Consider the following 26607-nt stretch of genomic DNA (forward strand, 5'->3'; position numbering starts at 1 on the left):
AGACCATTTGGCCCATCATGTCTGTGCCGGCTCTTTGAAAAGAGCTATCCAATTCAATCCCACTCCCCCTCTAAGTTCTAAGAAATTGGAAACATAATGGAATCAATATTTCGCAGAAAACAAGGAAATATACCTACAGGGAAATAAACAAATAAAGGAAAGCCGTCACAGTTTCAGAAAAGGTAGATTTATACCACCAAAAAGAGTAACAAAGACTTTCAAAATGTCTTTGAAAGTACCACATAAGAAATTCTGTTGAAAACTAATGTACATATCATAGATACAAATGAATGGGAATCAAAGAAACTAAACTCAATAGGCTTATGCACTTGGGCAAAAATGGAAAAATACTGCATACAGAAGGTGAAAAAAATAGGTGACATATACACTGTATGGATGGGTGAGGGCTTGCTAAGAGAGAAGTTCAAAGAAACCGAGATGCTGCATGAATTCGCTCACCGTGTTCAAACAGAATGAGGCAGCAATAAACAAAGTAATGGGCTATATTGCCAAATCAGTTGCATTCAAATAGGTAAATGTGATGTTCAAGTCGAATAGTGCTCTGATCAAGCCGTACCTGGAATAGTGCATACAGTTCTGGTCACCGTGACACAAGGTGACTGCCTAGGCACTAGAAATAGTACGGAGAGAGGAAGAGAGAGAGTGAGAAAAGGACTGATCATCAGTGTTTGAGGATGGAGCTTTTGGCTATATATGTTTGGAGGAAACCTTCCTTATATGGAGGAAGCTTTATACAAGGTGCTTAACAGGATAGAAAAAGGGACCTCAGAATAATATTCAGATGCCAAACCTGCAGGACAGTTCAAGGTCATAGTTCAAGGTTATGAGAGCTTTCAACTCTCATGTGTTCATTTGGTTTCAGCCCCCATTTTTAAGGTTACGTCAAATAGATTCACCCCACCTCCATCCATAATGTACTGATGTTAATAGCTGTCCTGTCAAAACTACATTCCCGAAGTGATCTTGGCAGACAGAACGCAATGTAAATTCACTTTGTAATCAATCAGCTCAGTATTTTCAGAGTGAATCACCATGAAAAGTGTAACATAGAGCAATCGTTCTAACTCATGTGAAAGTAGACATAGTCTAAATAGTCTGCAGCAGGCTAAACTTCTTAAAAATCTTCATACAGATGAGTATGTAATAGGTCAGGGGAGAGAAGCCACATTTCTAGATGTAAAGCCAATCTATTTGCTAATTGCATTCTGGCCAGCCTGAAAAAGCACTGGAGGAATATTTCCCCCAAATTGAAGGCTGTACCCCTCTCAGATAGTTTTCTTCATATCATAAATCTGACAGAATCCATTGGTCCATGAAGAGTACTAACAGTACATGAAGTTTGGAGCAACATTTCAGTCAGATTTTCTTCTACTCCGACCTCCTTCACTAAAATTTGCTTTGTTTGGGATAATAATAATCTTTGCATTTGATATAGCGCCTTATCACATCTTCGAAACATCTCAAAGAGTTTCACTGGATATACTGTAAAGTGAACTGACTGTATATTTTGTGGGCAAAACACTGCAGCCAATTGCGCACAGCAGTGTCCCACAAACAGTCATGGATTGAGTGACTAAATTATTTATTTTTTATTTTTTGGAGGGATCTGCCAATCGACTAACAACTGGGTTCTTACTACTACAAGGTAAACAGAGACGTGTGGAGTAAGGAAACTTGCCCAACGTTTCACCCTGCCGGGAATTGAGAGGCGAGTGCTCTAACTAATAAGCTACAAGACTCCACAATTGCACTTTGACTCCTACTTCCTTCTATTGAGGTATAGTCTCATGGTTGTTAGACATCCTCAATTATTTTAAGCCAGTATCTTATTAATACCTGTATTATTTAATTGCAATACGTTGCTTGAAAGTATGTTCTGCATGCAAGGAGTATCATTGCAAAACTCAATCTTGCACTCACCCATGCACTGCCAGCAGAGGTTGCTGACAGGCAATCAGGAACGGAAACTCTGGTTTTATCCCTCAGTAATCTGGATGCTGAGGCAAATTGTACAATATCCCTAGTTCTGTGTCCAGCTAGGATCATCTTACTATTTTAGGGCTTTGGCTCACGAGTTTGTGCGTATATCCACCTTGAAGTCTCATAAATGAATCAGATAGGCTTGATCAACCATCAACAATACCTTGGATTGCTTTGACCTGCCTGCTTTGCAGGTGCATGTCCTCAGAGTCAGTTTAATCCCTTCTCACAAGAAATTATTTTTAAAGTAATCTCAATAGGATGTAGGTTTGGGTGCACCTTACAGAATCTGTTACCCCAAGCTTGTGACTCTGTTTATTTTTTAAAGAAACATAATTAAATAACAACTTGCATTTATATAGCGCTCTTCACCTGGGATAGCGTCTCAGAGTGCGAAAATAACTTTCCAATGAGTCACATATTTCAGAAAGTGGAACATCAACTAGTATCATAAAATGGAGGAGCCAATAAATCAAGGTGAATATTAAGCTTGGTGTGAGTAAGTGAAGTATTTGTCAGTATGTTCACAGCTTTGGTTAACAACAGTTAGTGACTTTTTTTGAGAATGTCAAGTAGATAACAATCCACTAAAATATTAATTAATCATAAAAATGATAAGATTGTACTAGACCAACACCCCCAAAATTTAAAAGGTGCTGCAATTTCCATCCGCACAACAGATAATATTAATGCACAAGAAATACTCTGTTGCAAAGACAATTCTGATGGTATATTTACAATTATTGTTCGTGTGGATATTTGAGCTCTTTTGTTTACACTCTATAGTCCAAATGTGATTTCCAAAGAGTGTATTTCTGAGAGGAGTAACAGAATTGGTGGTTACCTGGCCAGTCACAAAGATCAAACTGAGTGAAGACATACATCCGTATAGCCGAACAGGAGTTGGAAGAATAGGACTCTAAGGCTTTGATAGGAATTAGTGACAAAATGGGGTAAATAATTTTATAACCACCTATTAGGGAATATACATAATAATAATCCCTGCACATGATATAGTGCCTTATGTTCAGTCTCAAATCGCTTCACAGGATATACTGTAAAGATATGACTATGTATTTTGTACACACAAATGCATACATTTCCTTTCGTGTACAGTTTTGATATTAAGTGCAACAAGCACAATTGCAAATGGAGTTGACAGCATTGAATAGTATCATCACATTAAAGATATAGCTTCCTCCATCTTTTAAGACAATACCACTTAGCAAGATTTCCCTCATTAACAGACTTCAATTGTACTTTGGTTATTGAAAATTCTACGATGGATGCAGCTAAGGAATGTGAACTCATTGAGAAAAGTCTTGAATGAAACTAAATGTTTGCTTTTCATTTTGGTACTGATATACAATAAATAAGTACTGATAGAATATAATTAATAGATTTATATTGTGAAGATGAAAACATTTATTACCAACTGCTTTGGCCAGGTCACCAGATGGTCATGTAACATAGGTACAAGTGGCATTTCATCAAATTGCAACCCTGTCACTGCTGGGATAAATTGCTACTTAAGATATTAAGTTTTGAGTCACAGTGACCGTGACAAGTTTCAACATACATAAAAAAAACTGAACTGACCAGATGAACAAATTAGTCTGAAAAGATCTTTTAAAAAGTTTTTTTACAGTAAATAAATGTCAACATTTATCCTTAGTTTATAATAAATAGAATGACAAGCATTTTGAGAAATAAATATTAAAAATGTTTCATGTATTCTCATGGTTGAGAAATAGCAGGATTAAGTGAATAAGTAGTTTTTCTGATTTATGGGAAACGTATTTCAAGTTGTTAATGTAACTGACGTGCAATGTGAAAATCAAAGAAAAACATTTAGTCTGAAAACTTTCTAAAGTAGTCGCATCAATTACTCATTATAAAAAGGTTTTTAAAAGTGCTGTTGTTCCCAAACTCACCATTAAGTAGTGATCTCTTCTTAAACATGCCTAGAACCCATTACGAGATTGGAGCTCAGTGCTATGCATACACAGATATACGTTTGTCCTAAAAGATATCTACTGCAAGAACTTAAATGCCTTCCTAATCAATGCAGCAGAAAAAAGAAAAAACACTAAGCTACCTAAGTAAATATTATGCACTAACTATGTGCATATTATAACATAATGGCGGATCACTTTCCGGGGGTAATAATCCCTCCCCCAAAATAATAATAATTTGGTCATTCAATCCCAAACTGCTTGTGGAACACTACCGTGCACAAGTAGCTGCCGCATTTCTCCCACAAAACCCAGTCACTAGGCTTTACAGTATATTCTGTGAAATGTTTTGAGACATCTCAACAACAACAATAAAAATAACATATGTATAGCGCCTTTCACATCAGGAGCGATTGGTAGTGCAATTGAGTCAAACGGTTGCGAGTTCAACCCACACCATCAGGGTTTTCGACTGACATAAAAAATCAAAAAGTAGTATTTCAATGGAGGACATGTTATTCGTATCTTAGCCAATATGATTTATCTAAAATACACCATTAAGTAAAACTTAATTAACCATTCATCCATCCTGTTTTTTGTGGAAGATTGCTGGTGCATATCACTGAAAAGAAAGTTACTGCACTTCATAGTAACTTTGTGTGAAGTATTTTGAGATTTTAACATGATAATGCAAGGCACCACATCAAAAACAAATAAATTCAAAATGGCACAAGTTAAACACTAGATAACCAGAAAATGTCTGAATCTTGATTAAGATGCAGAAAATCAAGACATTTGGTAATGGAAAACACTGCGGTAGTGAAACATAAATGATAAAGGTCAGTTCTGTAATGAATTGTTATTGTTTACTTAAGTAGACAATTAAAATTGTACACCTATCTGCAAGACAGGTTTGTTTGGGAAAGAAAATCATATCTGTGTAACAATTTTAACCAATTAAGAACATGTTCCTTTGTCTTTAACTGCTGCAATTTGCATTTTTCTTTTCTATGCTATTTTTCATCAGAATTTCACATTTCTGTTAATGATCCATCAGCTCTTTCCTCATGACTGATTATTTGCAATTTCGAACTTTCATTTCACCCACACAGTCAATTCACTTTACGGTACATTCTGTGAAGCACTTTGAGATGTCTCAATGACTTGATAAGGCACAATATAAAATGCAAGGATTATTATCATAACTTCTTCCTAATCCTATTTTTTTCCCCATCTGATACTACTTACCCTAGTCTTTGTATATAAGCGTTTCCTAGGCCATCCTTTTGGATTTGATGAGGTTCCATATTGAAACAGTAACGCTCTCATTCAGAAGCTGACTGACTTGCTGTGCATTTTCCGCAATTTTCTGTTTGTATTTGAGATTTTTAAAGTCTCATTAAAAGAGAATTTCCCTGTGACAAATATAGAGAGAATCATAGATGTTCAGTTGAGTACAATCCAGAAACAGGAAACCTCAAAAAGTCAGCCTATTTATTTTATGTATAAGTTACTGAATAGGCTGCAGTGTGTGTTATAATGCTGTAAGCTTAAGCTATAAGGATGACAGAAACTACAGCACACTCAAAGGTTCTGTTGTCGGGTGACAACAGGATCTCACAGTAAATTTAAGNAAAAATGTTAGTCAGCCGAACCAAACAATTTATTTTAGGACATATGGTCGTTATGATGCTCCTTTAATAGGCAAAGAAAGAAAACCTGATATTGCCACAGTTCATATCTACTTCATGTCAACTTATAGAATTTAATAAAACACCCAAACCAGCTATAATCTAACAAAATAAATCACTCCTTCTTCCCTTCACTGTCCAAACTTCACCTGCAATATACAGTATGATACAAAATTACAGACTGAAATGCATTTCAAGAAAGTAATGAATCTTAGGATTCAGATGATATTGATAAAGCTCTCAAACTGACACTCATGAGGTTTCTGACAACACCTCAACTTAAGGTTATTGTATTGAAACACACTCTGGACCTCAGGTTAACATTCAGTAACATGTATGCAATATAAATAGCTTTATCTTTTCAGAGGTTTCCCATCATTTGTGGACCATAATAAACCGAACATTTTCTACTTCCACAATTATGGGCAAGTTTTCCCAAGTGATGCATATCATGACAGGAAGGAAGGGTGACCTACAACATTATAATAATTGCTCAAGGACATAAAATATCGTTTTACAGAGAGAATGATTTAATGAGAAATACTTTACTGTGCAAAGGCACAATATCCTTCTGCACATAACAATCAAACCAAGGTTTTCTGATGATACGTTTGATAATAATAAACCTTGAATTTGCTATAGCACTTTCACATCAGGAGGACACTCGAAAGGGCTTCACAGGGTTTACTGTGGAGTGATTGTGGATTTGAAGGCAAATATGCCAGCCCAATTTTACTTAGCAATGTCCCACAAAAAGCTATGAAATGAATGAATAATTTTATTTGGGGGATAGTTGCCTTGGACACTGGGAGAAACTTCCTTTTTTTTTCCTTGAATAGTGCCATGGGATCTTTAGCATCCACCTGAAGACACAGACGGGACCTCATGTTAACATCCTATCTGAAGGACAGCACCTTTGATAATGCAACACATCTCCAGCACTGCATTGGAATGTGAGCTTAAAATGTACAAGTTCAAATCCCAACATGGATTTTGAACCCATAATCTCGGACTCAGAGACGAGAGTGCTTCCAACTGAGCCAGGCTGACACACAAGGGCTACAAAAATAAAACTCAGGTATCTTAAATAGTAGAGTACTGTACTTGCTTTTGGTATTGTGCCTTGTCAAATCAAAATGCTTTACATAGTGAATTACTATGAAATGTAGTGAGTGCAGTTAAGTAGGCAGCTTTAACTGCAAATCTGTGTCAATAACATTCACACAAACAGGAATACGAATAAATAACCAATTCATTTATTTTGGTTAATCCAGATTAAGAATGAATATTGGGGAGAGCAAGGGAACTCTCTCTTCCTCCAAGCAACCTTACACTTCTTTTGATTTATGTTCTCAAAATGCAAAGTAGAATTTCAACAACTTTGTTAAAAGCAGCTTCCCAATAAAAAAACACCTCCAATGTAAATAGTGCTTTCTCCATGGAAACGTATGTATGTCATACAGAGTAACACAATCTTAACTCGGATCCAAAATCTCATCTGAGTCGAGATGCCAGCACTGCAAGATATACACTGGTTTCCACAGTAAATACAACATTTACATAGGAGCATTGGAGGCTCTGTTGCTGGAGGCCACCCAGTGAAGTAAACCTTCAGTGAATTAAAAACAGAAACACACACAAATCGTTTTCCTTCTCCACCTCTCCCAACAAACACCTCTTTACTCGGCAGAAGTTTACTTTTTCTTGTTTGTTGTACTTTGCCTTGCTTTATCCAGATTACAATTCATCGGTTACTCCTGAATTGTTCCAGTTCTTTTTAATGCTTTTTATCCACTTTATGTTGACACAGCTTGGTACCATCAGCAAGTTTTATATTACAAGTGCTCATTACAGGTGGAGTCCTGCAACTTAGTGGTTAGAGCACTCACCTTGCAAGCGATAGAATCTGCGTTTGATTCCCAGACGGGGAAACCGTAGGCAAGTTTCCTTACTCCACGCATCTCTGTTAACCTAGCAGTAAGTAGGAACCCGGTTGTTAGTCAATTGGCAGATCGCTTTACTGGGGGTAATAATCCCGTCAAAAAATAATAATACATAATAATATGGTCACTCAATCCGCGACGGTTTGTGGAACACTGTAGAGGAAATTCTTAAAATTCAATATCTGTATCACCTGAAAATAATGATATTGATTATCACACAGCACATCTGTGTGGACTCCTGACTATTCAAAATGTCACACTGTCTTTTAATACAATTATTAAATCTGCCAGTAATAGCTAGTAATAATACTTCTCCTCCAGAACTAAATCTCCAATGGTTTGCATCAGTGATGATATTTAAATGCTGCACATAACACATTTTTGTCTAAGACTATTTACATACAGCTGAGTATAACAACAACAACTTGGATTTATATAGCGCCCTCCATGCCGGACGGCATCCCAGAGTGCTTTAGTATATCAGTGAATGAATTCAGGTTAAAAAAAAGTTTATTTCTTATGATTTTAAAAGTATCTGAACCAACTTTATCTTCAGATCCAATTAACCAGAAGATGGTAACATAACCATTTTCATAACAAAACTAAAGCATAAATATCATTAATTGAAGCACAACAAAAATTATGGCACTGTAGTTTCTATATCATCTTTGTGTGAAACAAATTTTTCCCCACATTAATAGCCCACAAAATACAATACTTTCAAAATGTCTTTGTCACCCTAGAAATTGATGTGAAACTTTCAGAACTTTTGTAAGCAGAGCAGTTATCGTGAGCCCTGTAGCTCAGTGGTTAGAGCACTCGCCTCGCAAGCGAGAGGCCTGGGCTCGATTCCCAGCAGGGTGAAACCTTGATCAAGTTTCCATGCCTGATAACCCCTCAAGAAAAAAATAATAATTTGGTCACTCAATCCACGACAGTTTGTGGGACACTGGTGTGCACAATTGGCTGCCGCATTTTGCCCCCAAAATATACAGTCAATTCACTTTACAGTATAATCTGTGAAGCGCTTTGAGGGCGTCTAGCAGTATGAAAAGTGTTATATCAAATGCAAGGATTATTATTAAATATAATGTAATCAGTGATGAGATGAGGACATCTTATTGACCATAATGCATGGTAGATTTGGTCTAACTTAGCACAGCGGCTTCCCTCTTCCTACAATACCGTTCTGCGTTCTATCCCTCTTTCTCCCTAAGCCCACCAACCCCTCATCCTCAAATTGGTATGTGACATGTGATAGAACAAGGAACAGCTGAACCATCACAGTGATGTGGCCATAGAATAACATGGTTTGGCAGATGAAATGGTGCAAAAACTTCGGAGCAGGAAAGAACAGCCAAGCAATTCTACTAAAACTTTGGTGCTGCTAGCGAAGCTCTGTTCTATGATAGTATCAAACGTACTTCAGTTACATCATCAGATTCTTGATTTTGTAATCACGTTGACGAAATATGTATGAAAAGGCTTGTAGGGGAATAAAAATCATCCCTACTTGTTAGTTTAAATAATTTTAGAGTCCTGAAAGCCCATGATTGCCAGGAATGAGATAATATAGTCCTGTTCAGCAAAATGCAGATAAAAATCAACCTCTTACTCGTGGAACCCAATACAAGTTGAAACTGTAAAGACCAGAGAATTTGATGTGCTGGTCTTCTTTATACAGAATCAGCCATCAGAAAACATTAAAGAGTGCCAGGCTGCTATTTTTCTATAAATCCTGTAGGTTATTGGTTTGAGCATTTGCCTCACAAGCGAGAGGACCCAGGTTTGATTCCTGAAAGGTTCTCCCACGGTACAAACCTACTCCAAGGATTTAACATGTCAGATTCTGGATTGTACTTTTTCAATATTTGAATATAAATGAAAAGAGAACTGTTCTACATTTTTCTAAATTGTATATGGTATACATTACCAACTTTGAGCTAAGCCAAATCTTAGAAAAATGCAGTACATTTAAAAACTCACAATGAAAAGTTATGTGCCCTGTTATGTCTTGCATAAAACCAAACAAAAAACTCTTGTCATGGCCCATTGATCGTTGCATTAAAGTTTGCTATTTGGAATATTTAACAGTGAAAAAGAATGAATGAAACACAGAAAACAGGAAACTCCAGAAGTTGATCTATAATCACTGAGAATTGGCACGTCAGATTTTAAACTCATTTCAAATTGTGAAACCGTATTTTAAATATAGGTGACAACTGATTTAACTTGAATTGATAAAAAATTAGATGGAATAAATGCAACCATACATTACATATGCATTGCCATCTTTACATGGAATAATTGTCAGACCATAATTAACATTAATACTCATTGGCAAATCAACAAATTATTTTTTAATTCTCCAAAATGAAAATATATACATATATATAGAGGAAATAAAACGCCTATTACAAGGTTTCAATCAAATCACTCCACTGTATCCATAATTTTTTGAAAATGTAGAGGTGTTTATGGAGGTGTTTGTTGTATGTTACATATTTTCATTAGTGCTTGATGGGACGTAGACATTGATATCTAGTACTTCTTATGGTTGATGAGCAATCTGCGTGTGGAAGAATTCACAATTTGGATCCAAAAATAGTCATAAGAGTTAATTACTAGGGCATAGCTATTCTATACAACATATTGGTTAAACTAACTAGAATGCTTTAACAACCTAAAACCAGTCTTTTCAATTATTTTATCAGTTCACCTTTCTGAGAAATTTTGTGTTGTTTGTCCACTCACAAAATATGCTTTTAAAATACCATTCATCAGATTATTTCAATTATGAAAAAAATATTTCTGTGTCAGTGACATTTATTTTTCTCCAAGCATTGGTTGAAAGCCACGTGCTGTGAGTAAGCTAAAAGGTTACTTACTGAAAACATATGGTATTCATCTTTGGTTACCTTCAATTGAAAAAATCTGCTGGTGTCAGAAATTGGATACATGTTGCATGCAGTCTAGGCTGTCATTTAACCTTTATTTTGCAGAGCTATGTCACTTTTGTTGCAATTATTTAGCAAATCTTACTTATATCACAAATTTAGTTTTACCACAAGCCATTTACAAGCTTCAGCTGTTACTGTTAGATCCACTCATGTAAAAATCATTCAAATCTATTGCTGAAGAACTAAATAAGTACAGCACTGAAAGCAAGCAGACCATTCAAGTCTCAGTAACTAGAGTGTGTACTTGGAATTTGTTACTATAAGTTTTTTTCAAAAAACAGATGAAAACTAAAAATAAGTCCAATAGTAACTGATCTTTTATCCAGTACACATTACTGAAGGGGAACTAACCTTGATTAAACATTAAATAAACAAATATGCATGTAAAACTGATTGTAGCTTTTTCTCAATGTCCTTTTTTTAATATTGTAGATACGTATGCAGGTTCCTTTTGAGTGATTGTATTGATTCAGCATCAAAAGCCATTTATAGTTATGGGTTTTACACCTTAACAAACCTCCAAATGAAGACATTCCTTATAACCTCTTCCCTGACGCTAATAATCCTGATGTTTGCCTATTGTCACTGATTCCCCAACTAAATTAAATGCACCTAGTTCCTCTCCCATTACTTTATTCAGAATAGAATGTCCCTATTTCAGTGGAAAATACATAATTCTATTCTTGCATTGAAACAGCACCTCTAACATTAAAACTTCTCAAGGGCTTCCCAGATAATTGCTGAATTGACTGTAGATTTCCAATATGCAGCCTTGAAGTAAATCACTACTTTACCTGGAGGATTGTTTGCCAGGCATCAGTAGAAATTCCCTTCCTTATTTGAATAGTGTCATTAAATACCCACAAAATACAGTCAATCTACTTTACAATATAATGATAAATAATAATAATCCTTGATTTGATATAGTGCCTTATCACGTCTACAAGACATCACAAAGCACTTCACAAAATATACTGTGAAGTGAATTAAATGTATTTTTGTGGGCAAAATATATTCTGTGAAGTGCTTTGAGATGTCTCAATGATGTGATAAGGTGCTAGATCAAATGCAAGGATTATTATTATATTGAATAGCCACATTCGCCCACATTGTGGGTATCTTCAAATGAACCAAAGTGAAACCAAGGGGAAAAACTCCAGTTTAGTGCGTTTCTGTTCATACATACATCATCTCCAAGCTAGTATCATTTTAGTGAATCAGCACTATAATACTTGCATTTGATATAGCGCCTTATCATGTCATTGAGACATCTCAAATTGCCTCACAGAATATACTGTAAAGTGAATTGACTGTATATTTTGTGGGTGAAAAGCACACAGCCAATTGCACACAACATTGTCCCACAAACAGTTGTGGATTGTGACCAACTTATTATTATTACTATTCTAATGGATTATTACTCCTGGAAAACGATCAGCCAATTGACTAAAAACCCAGTTCCTACTTACTGCTAGGTAAACAGAGGCATGTGGAGTAAGTAAACTTCCTTAAGATTTCCCCTGCTCGGGAATCAAACCGGGTCCTCTTGCTTATGAGGCGAGTGCTCTAACCAATGATACAGCAATGAAATTGCCCCATCTCTACCACATGCTTCCTTTAATTGGATACTCAAAATTACAACATCAACAAAATTACATTTGTATAGCGCCGACACGCACAAGACTGCAGCAAATTGTGGCCTCTAGAATTACAACACGATTTTCACAATTTTATGTTTATTATCAATCCAGTTTGACTTCTTGGTGATTTGTTTTAAACATGCCATCGTGCTCTAGTGATTTATGTAATTTGTACCCCAGATCCTTTTTCCCCTCATTTCATTAAGTGTTTTGACCTTCAAGCTGCCTATTCTTTTTCCATCCTATCGTATACACAAATGTTGAACTTGACAACCATAATTTTTAAAGGGCTTCATGCAGTGAATCCAAACTGCTCTCTATAAAACTGACACAAAATGCATCAATTTACAGTAAATGGAGCGATAGGACAGTGGAAGCTAGGTGCTGCCTATGCAAAGAGAGAAAAAACAGAAACGGGAGGAGAAAACTAATTAATTGCTCTTTCAGAAAGACGGTACAGGCACGATGGGCCAAAGGTCCTCCAATCTATGCTGTGAATACCTACGGTTCTATAGTTTTCTCCCGGTTTCCTCTTGGGCACCTCTCAGCAGATACTAAAAATATTTTCAGAGAATAGCTGATTTTTTTTAAAAGTGGAAAAGCAATAAAAACAATTTAAACATAGCAACTTTCATGTCAAGAGAAAATTTCAAAGTATTTTACAGAATCATAACTTTAGAGCAAGCTCACCGACCAACTAATCTGCTCCTGTTCCCATCATATTTATCTTAATTAGGTCATGTAGCTAAGACACGATTATCATTTTGGTAAGATTTAAGTGATTGCATGACGTATCGATAAACAAGTGGGGAAAAAAAAAGCTTTGTCAAACACTTTCAGAAAGAAGGTGGCCGTTCAAAGCAGTATTCACAAGGATTTGAGCACAAGTTTTCAGATAACCTGAGGGAAACTTGGAACAATGAAAACGTTGTATGAAAATAAGTAACAGTTTATTTGCAAACAGGCCTAGTGTTTAAAGTGAGTGATCATTGCTAAGTTATCTGTCTAATCTTCATTTGCATTCTTTTCCCATTGCTCCCTTCCTAACTACACCAGTCTGTCTGGTATTCGTATTAATCCCAATGTAAAAAATTATGGTACTGAAAAGCACACTTATAAAAACACAGAATGCTTGTCAGAATACATTTTAAGTTCTTTGCACTTTCCATTTTGGTGCAAGCATTCTATTGCATTGTTCAAAGGACCCCAAATTATATCGTACACACAGAAATAAACTCACCAAGAAAACACACACAAGGAATTGAGCTGTAAAACTTTTTTTAAAAAAATAATCACTGTCTTCTTCCAATGGTTCTGTAAGTATATGCACCAATAAAGTCCCAGAACTAATCCCTCACCTATGCTTAGCTGATCTCATCCATAACACTGCAAATTACCTCAGTCTCCTTAAGATGCGAGATGGGGGGGATGGAGAGGGAGGATTAGGGGGTTTGGGAGGGGGTATGAATAAAAGATGCAATTACCACTTGTGATCACATTCTACTTACTGACTTCTGTTTTGTGAATTGCAAAAAAGTATTGCATTTTTAATCACACCTTATTTAAATTTCTGGAAGACTCAGGGTTTCACAAAAATTACTGACAAGTAGTGACTAGTTTTGTACTATTTTAGGACAGCGTCAGATTCAGCTGTTGCGCCTCAGTGTTTGAATAGCTACAGACACAGTGCAACCCAGGCCCACATATTAACAATCATCATTACAGACAATGAAAAGAGTCCATGTCAGAGCCCATTTGACATATCCCAGCTTGAACCATCATGTTCACAAAAAGAAAAAGGCTTGGGGAATGGAATGGGGCACAGCTTTATCACATTTAGCCACATAAACACGATCAAACTTTGTACAGGGAAATAACTGCTCAAAGTCAATGTCTAATAACACTGGATAAAACAGTCAAAATATACAGGTTTTATAAAGGGAGGAGCCACATTTTGAGCCATGAGTATTCTCAAGTCGGATTTTTGCTTCAAAGGCAGCTTTATTCTGACTGAAACTGATTTTTCACATTATATCAAGTCTCCAAACTTTTTCCAAGACCCAAACGAGAGTTTTAAAGCTGAGAATTTCTGACGTGTAAATATCTTAACCATAATAAACAATAATAATCTTTTCCTTTGACATAGCACCTTACCACATCTTTGAGCCATCTCAAAGCGCTTCACAGAATATATTATTAAGTGAATTGTCTGTATTTTATGTGCAAAACAAAGAAAAGATACAAATAAGCATTCTTTAATTGCCATTATTGGTGGTAGAACTATTAATATGCATTTCCAACAGCATACTAGCAAATTGTGTGCTTATTTAAAAAAAAATTAGCTGCACTCAAACGTCTAAACCAGAGCAGTCATTTAATCAGTGAATTTGTGGGGCAGAGTTCCGTTGAGCTTTCTTACCCATCTTTTCAGCGCTTTGGGACGTCCTCCCGATGTGAAAGGTGCTCTATAAATGTAATTTTGTTGTTGTTGTTCCATCAGTCCGAACGCACACCAAAAGCACGATTCGGAAACACGTGTGATCACGAGGTGATCGCACCTGTCTCTCTGTGAGATTGGGAATAATAATAATCCTTACATTTGATATAGTACCTTTCACGTCAGGAGAATGACCCAAAGTATGTCACAAGATATATTGTAACATGCTGTGACCATTTTTGTGGTGAACAGGAATAGGCCGCCTCTAATCACTTACTCATCTCCCTCTCCTACTTCTCCTCCAGGTCCGCTATGTTCCGTCAGCTTGACTGGCATCAAGGAATGGATTGATGCAAATTTCCTGCAGTTGAATGTTGACTAGACAGAAGCTTCGACAGAAGCTTGGTTCCCGTCAACATCTTCTCTCTGGCGGCTCTAACCTCCTCAACCTATCCCTAAGACTTACTGGACCTGAGCATAACCTAGGTGTCGAGTGCCTTCCTACCCCATATCTGGTCACTGACCAGGACTGCTTCCCTTCAACTCTGTCACACTGTCTGCCTCTGAATATACCTCACACCAAAGGCGGCCCAAACCCTTTTCTATATTCTCATCACCTCCTGCCTCCCCTCTCCCAACTGCCTCCCCTCTGGTCTCCTCAGCTCCACTATCCACAAAATTCAAAACTCTGCCACCCATGTACTCACCTGTTCTAAACTCTGTACTGTCATCACATCAATCATTGCCGGGGTCCATTGGCTCCAAGAACAGACCGACTTCAAGATCCTTACATTAGTCTACGAATCCTTTCATGCTCTGGTACCTCCCTACCTCTCCAACCTGCTTACTCTCCACTCTACCAACCACTGTTACTGCTGAGCTGGCTGTGGCTTCCTGCTTGTCCCTCGACTCTCTGATCCACCATCGGCAGCCATTATGCTTTCAACAATTACGCTCAAAACTTCGGAATTCTCTCCCTCAGTCCTTCCACCTTGCCCCCTCCTTCCCCATTTTCAGAGCACACCTGAAGACCTTCCTCTTCAACCAAACTTACAGTCACCTAACCCCCATACCCCACCTCCACTGTTAAGTATTCCAAGACATTACCGCACATGAAGGGCACTATATAAATGGAAGGTTGTTGTTGGGTGTAGGTTGGAGGAAGTGAAACATCTTAGCTTAAGATGTATGAGTCCCATTTACTTAACAAAATCAAACTATATCCCAGAAAGATAAAAACAACCCATTCTCACATAGCTGGGCAGTATTTTCATGAACAATATAAGGAAAAATGCAATCATTATCTCTTAAATGACGCTATGACTAAAGTGACGCACAACTCTCCATTCCCAAATACATTTGCACTTTTTTTTTATTGTTTACTACTTCAAGGAAAGGATTGTACATATGAGCCATTCAGATGCTTGTTTTAGACCATGCATTAAAAATGCAACACCAATAATACAAATAATAATGCTATTCTGGCAGGAGCCAGAGTTTGTGTGTGGGGTGGGGGGCAGGAGCCAGAGTTTGTGTGGGGGTGAAGGCAGGGGCCAGAATATGGGTGGGAGTGAAGGCGGGGGCCAGAGTAGGGTAGGGGTGTGGGGGGGAGAACGCCCGCGGGCCAAGTGGGGGGGGAGAGCGCACGCACGGGCCAGGGGGAAGGGCAGAGCGCGCTCGCGGGCCGGGGGGGGGGGGCAGAGCGAGCGCGCGGCCAGGGGGGGGGGGGGCAGAGCGCGCGCGCGGGCAAAGGGGGGGGCAGAGCGCGGGGCAAGGTGGGGGGCAGAGCGCGGGCGCGGGGCAAGGTGGGGGGAGAGCGTGGGCGCGGGGCAAGGGTGGGGAGAGCGCGGGCGCGGGCAAGGGGTGGGGGAGAGCGCGGGCGCGGGGCAAGGGGTGGGGAGAGCGCGCGCGGGGGCAAGGGTGGGAGAGCGCGGGGGGCAAGGGGTGGGAGAGCGCGCGGGGGCAAGAGGGGAGAGCGCAAGGCAAGAGGGGGAGAGAGCAAGGGACAAGGAGAGGGAGTAGGAGAGAGAGCAAGGTGGAAGAGAGCAAGGGGCAGGAGGGGGAGAGAGCAAGGGCAAGAGGGGGAGAGAGCAAGGGGCAAGAGGAGAGGGAGCAGAAGGGCAAGGGACAAGAGGGGAGGGGGGGGAAGAGCAAGAGGGGGAATGAGGGCAAGGGCGGGGAGGAGAGCAAGGGGTAGAGCAAGGTGCAAGGAGGGGGCAGAGCAAGGTTCAAGTCGAGCAAGGACCAAGAGAATGGGGGGGTTTGAGCAAGGGTCAAAAAAATGGGGTTTTGAGCAAGGGTCAAGAGAATGGGGAGGGGGGGGTTGAGCAAGAGTGAAGAGAATGGGGGGGAGTGAGCAAGAGTGGAGAGAATGGGGGGGTCGAGCAAGAGTCAAAGAATGGGGGTCGAGCAAGAGTCAAGGGAATGCGGGGGGTCGAGCAAGAGTCAAGAGAATGGGGGGGGGAAGGGGGTTGTGCAAGGGACAAGAGAAAGGGGGGAGGGAGTTGCGCAAGGGGTAAGAGAAAGGGGGGAAGGAGTTGCACAAGGGGCAAAAGAAAGGGGGGAAGGGGTTGCGCAAGGGGCGACAGAATGGGGTGGGTTGAGCAAGGGGCAAGAGAACGGGAGGGTGTGTTGCAAGGTTGAAGAAAATGGGGGTGGCAAGCAAGTGTCAAGAGAATTGGGGGCGAGCAAGGGCCAAGAGAATTGGGGGGGTGGTGAGCAAGGGCCAGGAGAAAAGGGGGGTGGTGAGCAAGGGCCAAGAGAAAGGGGGGGTGGCGAGCAAGGGCCAGGAGAAAGGGGGGTGGCGAGCAAGGGTCATGAGAATGGGGGGGTGGTGAGCAAGGGTCAAGAGAATGGGGGGGCGAGTAAGGGCCAAGAGAATGGGGGTGGGGTTGAGCGAGGAGCAAGAGAATGGGGGTGGGGTTGAGCGAGGGCAAGAGAATGGGGGTGGGGTTGAGCAAGGGGCAAGAGAATGGGGGTTGAGCAAGGGCCAAGAGAATGGGGGGGGGTTGAGCAAGTGACAAGAATGGGGAGGGATGAGCAAGGGGCAAGAGAATGGGGGGGCGAGCAAGGGTCAGGAGAATGGGGTGGGGGGTGAGCAAGTACCGAGAGAATGGGGCGGTCGAGCAAGGACCAAGAGAATGGGGGAGTTTGAATAAGGGTCAAGAGAATGGGGTTTTGAGCAAGGGTCAAGAGAATGGGGTTTTGAGCAAGGGTCAAGAAAATGGGGGGGGGTTTGAGCAAGGGTCAAGAGCATGAGATTTTGAGCAAGGGTCAAGAGAATGGGTGGGGGGGGTTGACCAAGAGTGAAGAGAATGGGGGTGGCGAGCAAGAGTTCAGAGAATGGGGGAGCGAGCAAGAGAATGGTGGGGGCGAGCAAGAGTTCAGAGAATGGGGGGGGCGAGCAAGAGAATGGGGGCGGCGAGCAAGAGTTAGAGAATGGGGGGGGGCGAGCAAGAGAATGGTGGGGGCGAGCAAGAGTCAAGAGAATGGAGGGGGGTTTGAGCAAGGGTCAAGAGAATGGGATTTTGAGCAAGGGTCAAGAGAATGGGGGGGGGGGGGGGTTGAGCAAGAGTGAAGAGAATGGGGGGGGGCGAGCAAGAGTTCAGAGAATGGGGGAGCGAGCAAGAGAATGGTGGGGGCGAGCAAGAGTCAAGAGAATGGGGGAGCGAGCAAGAGTCAAGAGAATAGGGGAAGGGGTTTGCGCAATGGTCAAGAGAAAGGGGGAAGGGAGTTGCGCAAGGGGCAAGAGAAAGAGGGGAAGGGGTTGCGCAATGGGCTACAGAATAGGGTGGGTTGAGCAAGGGGCAAGAGAACGGGAGGGTGTGTTGTGCAAGGTTGAAGAGAATGGGGGGAATGTTGAGCGAGGAGCAAGAGAATGGGGGGAATGTTGAGCGAGGGGCAAGAGAATGGGGGGGGTTGAGCAAGGCAAAGGGGGGTGGAGCAAGGGCAGAGAATGGGGGGCGGTGAGCAAGGGGCAAGAGAATAGGGGGGCGGTGAGCAAGGAGCAAGGGAATGATGGGGACGGTGAGCAAGGGGCAAGAGAATGGGGGCGAGTTGAGTAAGGTGCAAGAGAATGGGGGGGTGGTGGGCAAAGGGTAAGAGAATAGGGGGAGCGGTGAGCGAGGAGCAAGAGAATTGTGGGTTTAGGGGCGCGTGGGTGCGCCAAAGGGTCTAGAGGGGGCGGGGGAGCGTCCCATAGGGCTAAGAGAGGGGATGGCAGGGGCAGTGCCCCACAGGGCCAAGAGAGGAGGGGGTGGGGGGAGCGCCCCACACGGCCAAGATCCGGGGTGGGCAGAGGGAGTGCCCCACAGGGCCAAGAATGGGGGGGCGGGGGGCACACCCCACAAGGGCAACAGAGAGTGGGAGGCGAGGGTGAGCATCCAACAGTGGCAACAGAGGGGGTGGCTAGGGCAACAGAGAGGGGGTGCGGGGGCGCACCCCAGAGGGGCAACAGAGAGGGGGGGTGGGGGAACGCGCCCTACAGGGGCAACAGAGAGGGAGGGGTCAGAGGGCGCATGCCACAGGGGCAAGTGAGGGGGGGGGAGGGCGGGGGAGCACCCCACAGGAGTAAGAGATGGGGGGGGCGGGCCCAACAGGAGCAAGAGATGGGGGGGCGGGCCACACAGGAGCAAGAGATGGGGGGGGCGGGCCCCACAGGAGCAAGAGATGGGGGGGCGGGCCCCACAGGAGCAAGAGATGGGGGGGCCGGGCCCCACAGGGGGCAAGAGATGGGGGGGCCGGGCCCCACAGGGGGCAAGAGATGGGGGGGCCGGGCCCCACAGGGGCAAGAATGGGGGGGCCGGGCCCCACAGGGGGCAAGAGATGGGGGCCGGGCCCCACAGGGGGCAAGAGATGGGGGGCGGGCCCCACAGGGGGCAAGAGATGGGGGGGCCGGGCCCCACAGGGGCAAGAGATGGGGGGCCGGGCCCCACAGGGGGCAAGAGATGGGGCGAGGCCGGGCCCCAAAGGGGGCAAGGAAGGGCGGGCCGCGCCCCAAAGGGGGCAAGGGGGGGCGCGCAAAGGGGAAGGAAGGGCGGGGCACTCCCCAAAGGGGGCAAGGGAAGGGGCGGGGCCGCGCCCCAAAGGGGGCAAGGAAGGGCGGGGGCACTCCCAAAGGGGCAAGAGAAGGGCGGGGGCACTCCCCAAAGGGGCAAGAGAAGGGGGCGGGGAAAAGGGGTAAGAGAAGAGGGGGGCAAAAGGGGCAAGAGAAGGGGGCGGGGAAAAGGGGTAAGAGAAAGGGGGGCGGGAGAAAGGGGCAAGAGAGGGGTGGGTGGGGGGAGAGATAGGGGCAAGAGGTTGAAGCTGCGGGTGTGGGAGGTGGCGGCCAGTCTGGGAGCCCCGGAGTGGGCAGTGAGTGAGGGGCGAGCAGCCGGAGTGGGCCCCGGGCAGCGCTGATGACCGGCGGGGGGGGGGGCGCCGGGGGGGGGGGGAGCGCCCGGTGCCCGCGAGCTGTGTGTCATGCGCTCCCCCCCCCCCCTCTCCCCCCCTGACATTCAGCTCACACACCCGCCCGCCCGCCCGCAAAAACAACCAACTCCGCCGCACGTTCCCTTCTTCACTCCGCGTCCCGCTTTGCTAACTTTTTTTTTTGCCGCAAGATGTGCGCGGTCACCTTTCTTTCTTTCTCTCTCTCTCTCTCTCTCTCCTTCCTTCCTTCCTCCCTTCCTTCCAGGGCTTAAAACGCTGGATATTTTTTCCACGAGCATTTGCTGCGCTCTCGAGCCGTTGCACACACATCGCCCGCTTTTGCTTGAGACCCCCCGCACCCCCGCACCCCACCCCCAGACTGTGCAGTGCGAGGGGATGGAATGGCTGTGTCCTAAGCCCTGTGAGGACGATTTTTTTTCCCCCCTCTCTCTCTCTCCCTCTCTCTCTCTCTCTCTTCCATTCAGATTATTTCCGCGGACACCAATGAGCCCCGAACTCTGCACTGCTGCAGCAATCGGAGTGTCAAAACGTGCTCCCAATAAACCAGTGGGGGCTTTTGCACCAGCGCACGGCTCTCGTTAGCCAAAGAATTTAACTCAACGAGATGCGATTAACACATAAACAGGGAAATGGGGTTTCCCCATCGACCTGAACCCAAAAAGATAAACCTCGTTGTGTCACCGTGAGAGAGAGAGAGATGGAGAGAGAGAGAGAGATGGAGAGAGAAAAAAAATGAAAGTCAGAGGAATTCAACATCTCTCGTGTCACTGGGGATCAACGTGGAGTTTTATCTTTTTTTAAAAAAAATTTTTAACCAAAAAAGGAACCAGTCTCCGATTCTCCCGTCAGCTTCGTTCATACATGTCAAGAGTTTCAACTTTTTTGTTGTTGTTTTTAAACCCCCCCCTTCCATCCTCACCTATTGCAATTCACCTTGTAGTTTTTTTTAAAATATATATGTGTGTGGATACAGTCCCGTAGCTTCAAAATACAATAAAATGTATACATCTCTCGGAACACCGCGCGTTGGTTTCACCTTAAGACACACACAATGAAAACCGAGGGGAACAAAAACACTCGAGAGACACAGAGAGAGAGAGAGACTCTGAGAGAGAGAGAAGAGAGAAGAGAGAAAACCTACTGGTGCTGAGGAAACAGTCGGTAAACCTCCGAAAGCAGCCTGTTGAGGAGGAGGAAGATGATGACGAGGAGGAAGGTCCATCTTCCATGACTGCCTGGTGCTCCTGGGGGGGGGGGGGATCGGGGAGGAGAGAGCCCCCTCTCTCTCTCTCTCTCTCTGTGCCCTGCTCCTCGCTCCCTAACACTCCGCCGCTGCTGCTGCCGCCGCCGCTGCTCCCAGTGTCTTAGTCTCTTTCACAGCCGCCCGATGCAGCTGAGCTTCAGAGTGAGGGCGCCGGCCCGGGGGAGCCACCCAGACAACCCACCCCCCCGCCCGCCCGCCCGCCCCCCCAGCCCTGCGGCTCCGGCTCCGGCTCGCGTGGGGCTGCAGCGCAACCTCGTGCGGGAGAGGTGCTGCCTGGCGCTGCAGCTGGAGCCAAAGCGCCTCTTGTCTGCCGGGAAGGAAGGAAGGAAGGAAGGAAGGAAGAGGGGTGGTCGCGGTGGGAAAGGAGGAGGAAAGGAATAGAAAATGACAAGGGATGAAGGTGCTGCCGAGGCGGCGGCTGCTAACAGTTGGACATGTCAGTCTCGCTTCACTGGCGCGGCTGTACTTGTTCGCCTCTGCTTACGGAGGGGGGTTTTGGGGGCGGGATGGACATGGCTCACAGCAACCCAGAGGCAGAGCTGAAAGGGGAGGGGAAGGGAAAACATCCCCGGGGTTCATCATTAAGAATGCACAGCACACAACTTGCTTTTGTGTTGCAAGGTTTATTCACATGCATCCACACACACACACACACATATACACACATATATATATATACACAACTTTTTTATGCCCCAATTATTATTTCCCAATTATTTAAATGCACTTCTACTATCGGGTTCAAGTCAGATTTGATAAGAAGAGGGAGGGTGTGTTCTGCCTGATCTCTTGGGGAGAGTTCATTTAGACAGGTTAATTCGCTGCAGTGTGTGTGTGTGTGTGTGTGTGTATGTGTGTGTCTATTTTTTCTCCCGACCTCACTTCAAAAGGAAAACGCCCGTTTCGGAATCCAAACCACAACCACAGCTCATCTCACAGGGAAAGTGCATTTCAGATCTCGAGGCGTAACAAATCCCCACTCCGAAGACAGCGATCCAGCCTTTGTTTTTCTTATATCATTTTGTGTGGGTTACACTTAAACTTGCAGATCAGAAGATTGATGGAGCACCGGCGCTGGAGGTTACATTGAATGTATTCCTAACGTCAGGGATGACCGGGTGCGAGGGTCTCAGAGGGCGACTACAATTTACTCCCCCCACCTCCCCCCACCATCACCCCCTCCATCAATCCTATTATCAGAAAGCATTGCCTTTGTGAGAGCTCTGCGGTGTGAACAGATCATATAACATACAGACTGCGGCAAATACGTTCAGCACAAACCCCAGGAAATAAATAAATATTGCAAAGCAGCGAAGGGACAGTCACCGGAGAAGAGGTGGGGGTGTTGGTGGTGGGGGGGAGTGGGGATTTTTTTGCAGGTGTGTTTCAGGTACACACAGCATCACCCGATTCGTCAGTTGACGTTAAAACATATACATTGGCAGCACAGAGCAGCCCAATAGCGAACCTGGCAACAAAGCCTAAAGCTTATCCCAAAGGTTACAAATCGATGCCCGGCGGGCAAGAGGGGTCCGAGTTAATCCTGAAACTCAACACTGTGCCAGATTTGGGGGCAACTAGTCCGAAGTGTTCCAAAGTCCGGTCCCTATTTTAATTTCCATGATGATGCGATTTTTAAAGCGGCGCATCTTTCATTCGCGCTGAACTGATTGATATCAGGACGAGTAGATGGGTTTTGGTTAAACGCACAAGGATTCGATCAGGAGCCCCTCCCGGCGTGTATCTGCAGCTCTGTGGTCGCGTCTTTCGATTCAAACCTGGTTGGTAATGTGTTTTCGATTCTATATGTTTGCGTTTAAACCGAATCCCAAGGGGTGCAACAGCACCACGTAAAATGTTGGCTTTTTATATTTGGTTTAATTATCAAAATAGGGATTAAAAGGAGCCGCCTTCTATGAACATATACAACAAGCTATGTCTACGTCGAGCTATTAAACGGTACAGTTCATTTATTGTAACAGATGAAACACGGAGTCTCTGTGTGCTGTTTTCTGGGAGAGGCTATACAAGGGATTTCCTGCAGATGTGCTATTTACGTTTTGCTTACGTCTGTCGGGGCCCCACACAGTCCCTTATGGTTTTAACAGCCGCTGGAGCCCATACCCTATCATGTGGAAATATAATAGACAAAGAGCCTCCAGGGCAGCAGGGACCAGGGTCCATATCAAACGATTCAAAAACAACAGCCCTGCGAGGATTCACAGTCTAAACTGCAAAAAGCCTACAATTTTCTCTTAACCATGAAAGGCGTTGCGCTGGGAATGCGGTTTGACCACCATATGATATGGGATGCCACATGATTTGCCAATCCAGAGGATCACACTCTTACTCGCATTCCCGGATCGCAACAGCATAGTGTGAAAGAGATCCGCCCACCCTTCAGCCAGACAAACTCTGATCTTCAACAGCAGGTCAGGCCCATCATTGCATTTGAGCATCAGCACTCGCCCATCTTGATAAATCATCAGCAGCTTTGATTTTCCGTTCTCACTGCATTATAATGACATGCAACATGAATGATGGCAACATGAATGAGCCGTCATGACCAGTCTGAAGGCAGGACGCCTTTGGGCAATTAGTAGTTCTACTGTAATGTGAATTCAACACATCGTTGTGATTTCGTCGAAAAATACAGGTATCCCTAAATAGTTTATCGGTGATATAGGAACACGCCCTTTTACATGACCGACGCTGATGTTGTTCATAAGCAACAACCTTGGAGGAAAAATGAGGAAAGTTTATAAACAGCATGTTCCTTACTTAATACACTGAATGCCAGATCACATTTTTGGGGCTGTAAATTCCTATTGTATTTCTAATTTATTACTTTGCAAAAAGAAACACGCACACTGACTGAATACACCTCCGAAGAAGAGTCCCACTGCTGATGTTGACTTACTTTTTTTAAGATAATGACTGACCCGTTTGTATTTTAAGCATGTTTTTATTTCTAGATATCAAGTTTGTATTGTCACTCGAATACTTACTGGTAACCACACAGATGCAAACTGGAGGATATTGTTCCCAACTGTTTTAGGATCGTCTATTTTATTTGTGGGAAAAATAACAACCGTTGCAATTGATGTCGCCCCTTTTTTAAGTACAAGATCTTAGAAGAGCAATGCAAATTATTACAACAAAAGTGATTGTGATTGAGCTCACAATATAAAATCATGCCAAATATCCCAATTTTCTAACTTGTTTTAAGTAAATGGTTATTGCCCAATTCATCTTTGGTTTGCTGACTGTAGTATTGGCACTAAGGTCCGAGTGGTGGACATGCTTTACACTTGAAACTTTTGTTTCACATTGTATCCACATAAAACGTGGAGGAAAGAGTTTTTTTTAAAAAAAACGTCGTATCGCGTTCTATACATTATTTCTTAAATTAAAACCAATTACAAGCCAATAACTGGGTTCCTTTTAGATGTCCAGAGAGCCACGGTGTAGCCAAAATAAAATTCAAAGATTTTATTTCGGGCATAGATAGTTATTTTAGGACTACAATCGTAAACCTCGATCGAGGACACCTTATCAATGGCATAAACAGTGATGGAACATGCAAAGCAATTGTGCAATGCAGTGACTTGTGGTACAATTTGCCAACGTCAATGAGCGAGTTTGTGGATAATGTGCTTCGCCTTCGGGAAGCCTTAAGACAAAAAGATACAAGAACAAGAATAAAAACTGTTAAGCTAAACAAAGATATTTCGTTTTTGTCGATGTCACGCTCTCTCGAGAGAGTTGAGCGCAAACCGATATGATCTGTAAAACATTCCGAATTCGGGCAGTTCTGAATGAAAGAGTGCAATAACTCCACGAAACGACGTGACCGGAATTGCACGGTAGTAAAGTGGGCAGAGAGAGAGAGAGAGAAAAAAAAGATCGGACCACTTAAAACTGCTCCAAGATCGCCTTTATTAGTTCACGGTTGATGGGCTGGAATACGAAAAGTTGATGTCAGGTAAAGCAGTGGGCAGGGGCTGCCCGAGAAACAGCGCACACACACACACACACAGACTGCAGTTGATAAAATAACCAACATTGACAACTAAACGAAATTATCCCCTGGATCAGAGGCGCGTTGGAAAGAAAATGTGACAAGATGAAGAATTGTCGTTTGGATCTCGCATGTCGTCTCTGTCTCCTCTGACAACCTCGTCGAGCTCATTATACACAAAGCACCAAGTCAGGCAAAAATCCACACATATAACTACTTATTTGTTATTCTCACCCTCCTTTTTAAAAAAAAATCTTTTGAATAAATCAACCAGTCTTTCAAAACACATAATTTAACTACCGTATTATGAAGACAGATCGTATTTATCGCCAGAACAGATTTTGCAAATAAACAAATATGGTACACGGATTTGTATTATCCTTTCATTCATTCGTCAATTAATAAAAAGCGAGATCTCTCGTATAAACTCGTCTGTCCCACTTTAAACTTGTCACCTGAACAAATTTTTAAAAAAACTCCTACATACAGATAAAACAGTCTGTATTAAATACATAAACATGGGCGTTTGGAAAACGAGCCATATTCCTAAATATGTAGAATTAATCAGCGTATGAATTCAACACTGCTATTAAGCCCCTAACCCAATTCAAATGTAAAAAAAAATAAGATTTCCTAGGAAGTTATAAACATATTCAAATGATGAGACGTGCAAGTGGATAGCATATGGTGATCTGTTTAAAAGCAACGTATGCCCAAGAAAAAAAATCCGAATAAGCAACAGGTGTTCAGACAAATGCCAGGTAAAAGACACGGATGTAAATGTTGTTGTATTTCTTAACAGGATTTTTAAATGAGAAACGTTTGAACTCGAACTACTTTAACAACGAGGATCTCCTGAGTTGGTGTGACAAGCAAGGATGTGTCTCCAGTTACTGGAAGGAGTTCACACTCTGCTTTCTTAATTATTAAATCCCATTAAGAAATCCCACGAAGAACTATTCTTGTGCGATTATAACATTTATCACAGTGTGGTGATAAATCTCACAAACAAAATTATTTTTGCCTGTCTCTTTACTGCCCTACATTTGCTCTGTTCAGACACTTTATGGGTGCAGTTGCACACTCTCAGCCTGAACACATTCAGTGTGTGAATGTGAGAGTGCGAATGGGGCTTTCTCTAAGGCTTGCCAACACGAATGAATGAATTTAACAACATATGCATCATTTAGCAACCCTGGTTGTATTTGCATTAATCCGTGGGTTGCTAAACATTGAGACTGATTCTGTGCCTTGCTTACTCATGA

The 26607-nt window shown here is 43.0% G+C and overlaps 1 protein-coding gene across 1 annotated transcript in view; it reads right to left on the reverse strand.

The window, feature by feature from the left end:
• pde10a (phosphodiesterase 10A) overlaps positions 1-21290 on the reverse strand; it is a 132885-nt gene extending 111595 nt beyond the window's left edge. The window contains exon 1 of the mRNA XM_042333374.1: positions 21199-21290. Coding sequence (XP_042189308.1) covers positions 21199-21286 — 88 coding nt within the window. The 5' untranslated portion in view covers positions 21287-21290. The remainder of the gene's footprint in view (positions 1-21198) is intronic.
• Positions 21291-26607: the final 5317 nt, after the last annotated feature.

This window comes from Callorhinchus milii, unplaced genomic scaffold, assembly GCF_018977255.1.
Source record: "Callorhinchus milii isolate IMCB2004 unplaced genomic scaffold, IMCB_Cmil_1.0 Scaffold3, whole genome shotgun sequence".
NCBI lineage: Eukaryota > Metazoa > Chordata > Chondrichthyes > Chimaeriformes > Callorhinchidae > Callorhinchus > Callorhinchus milii.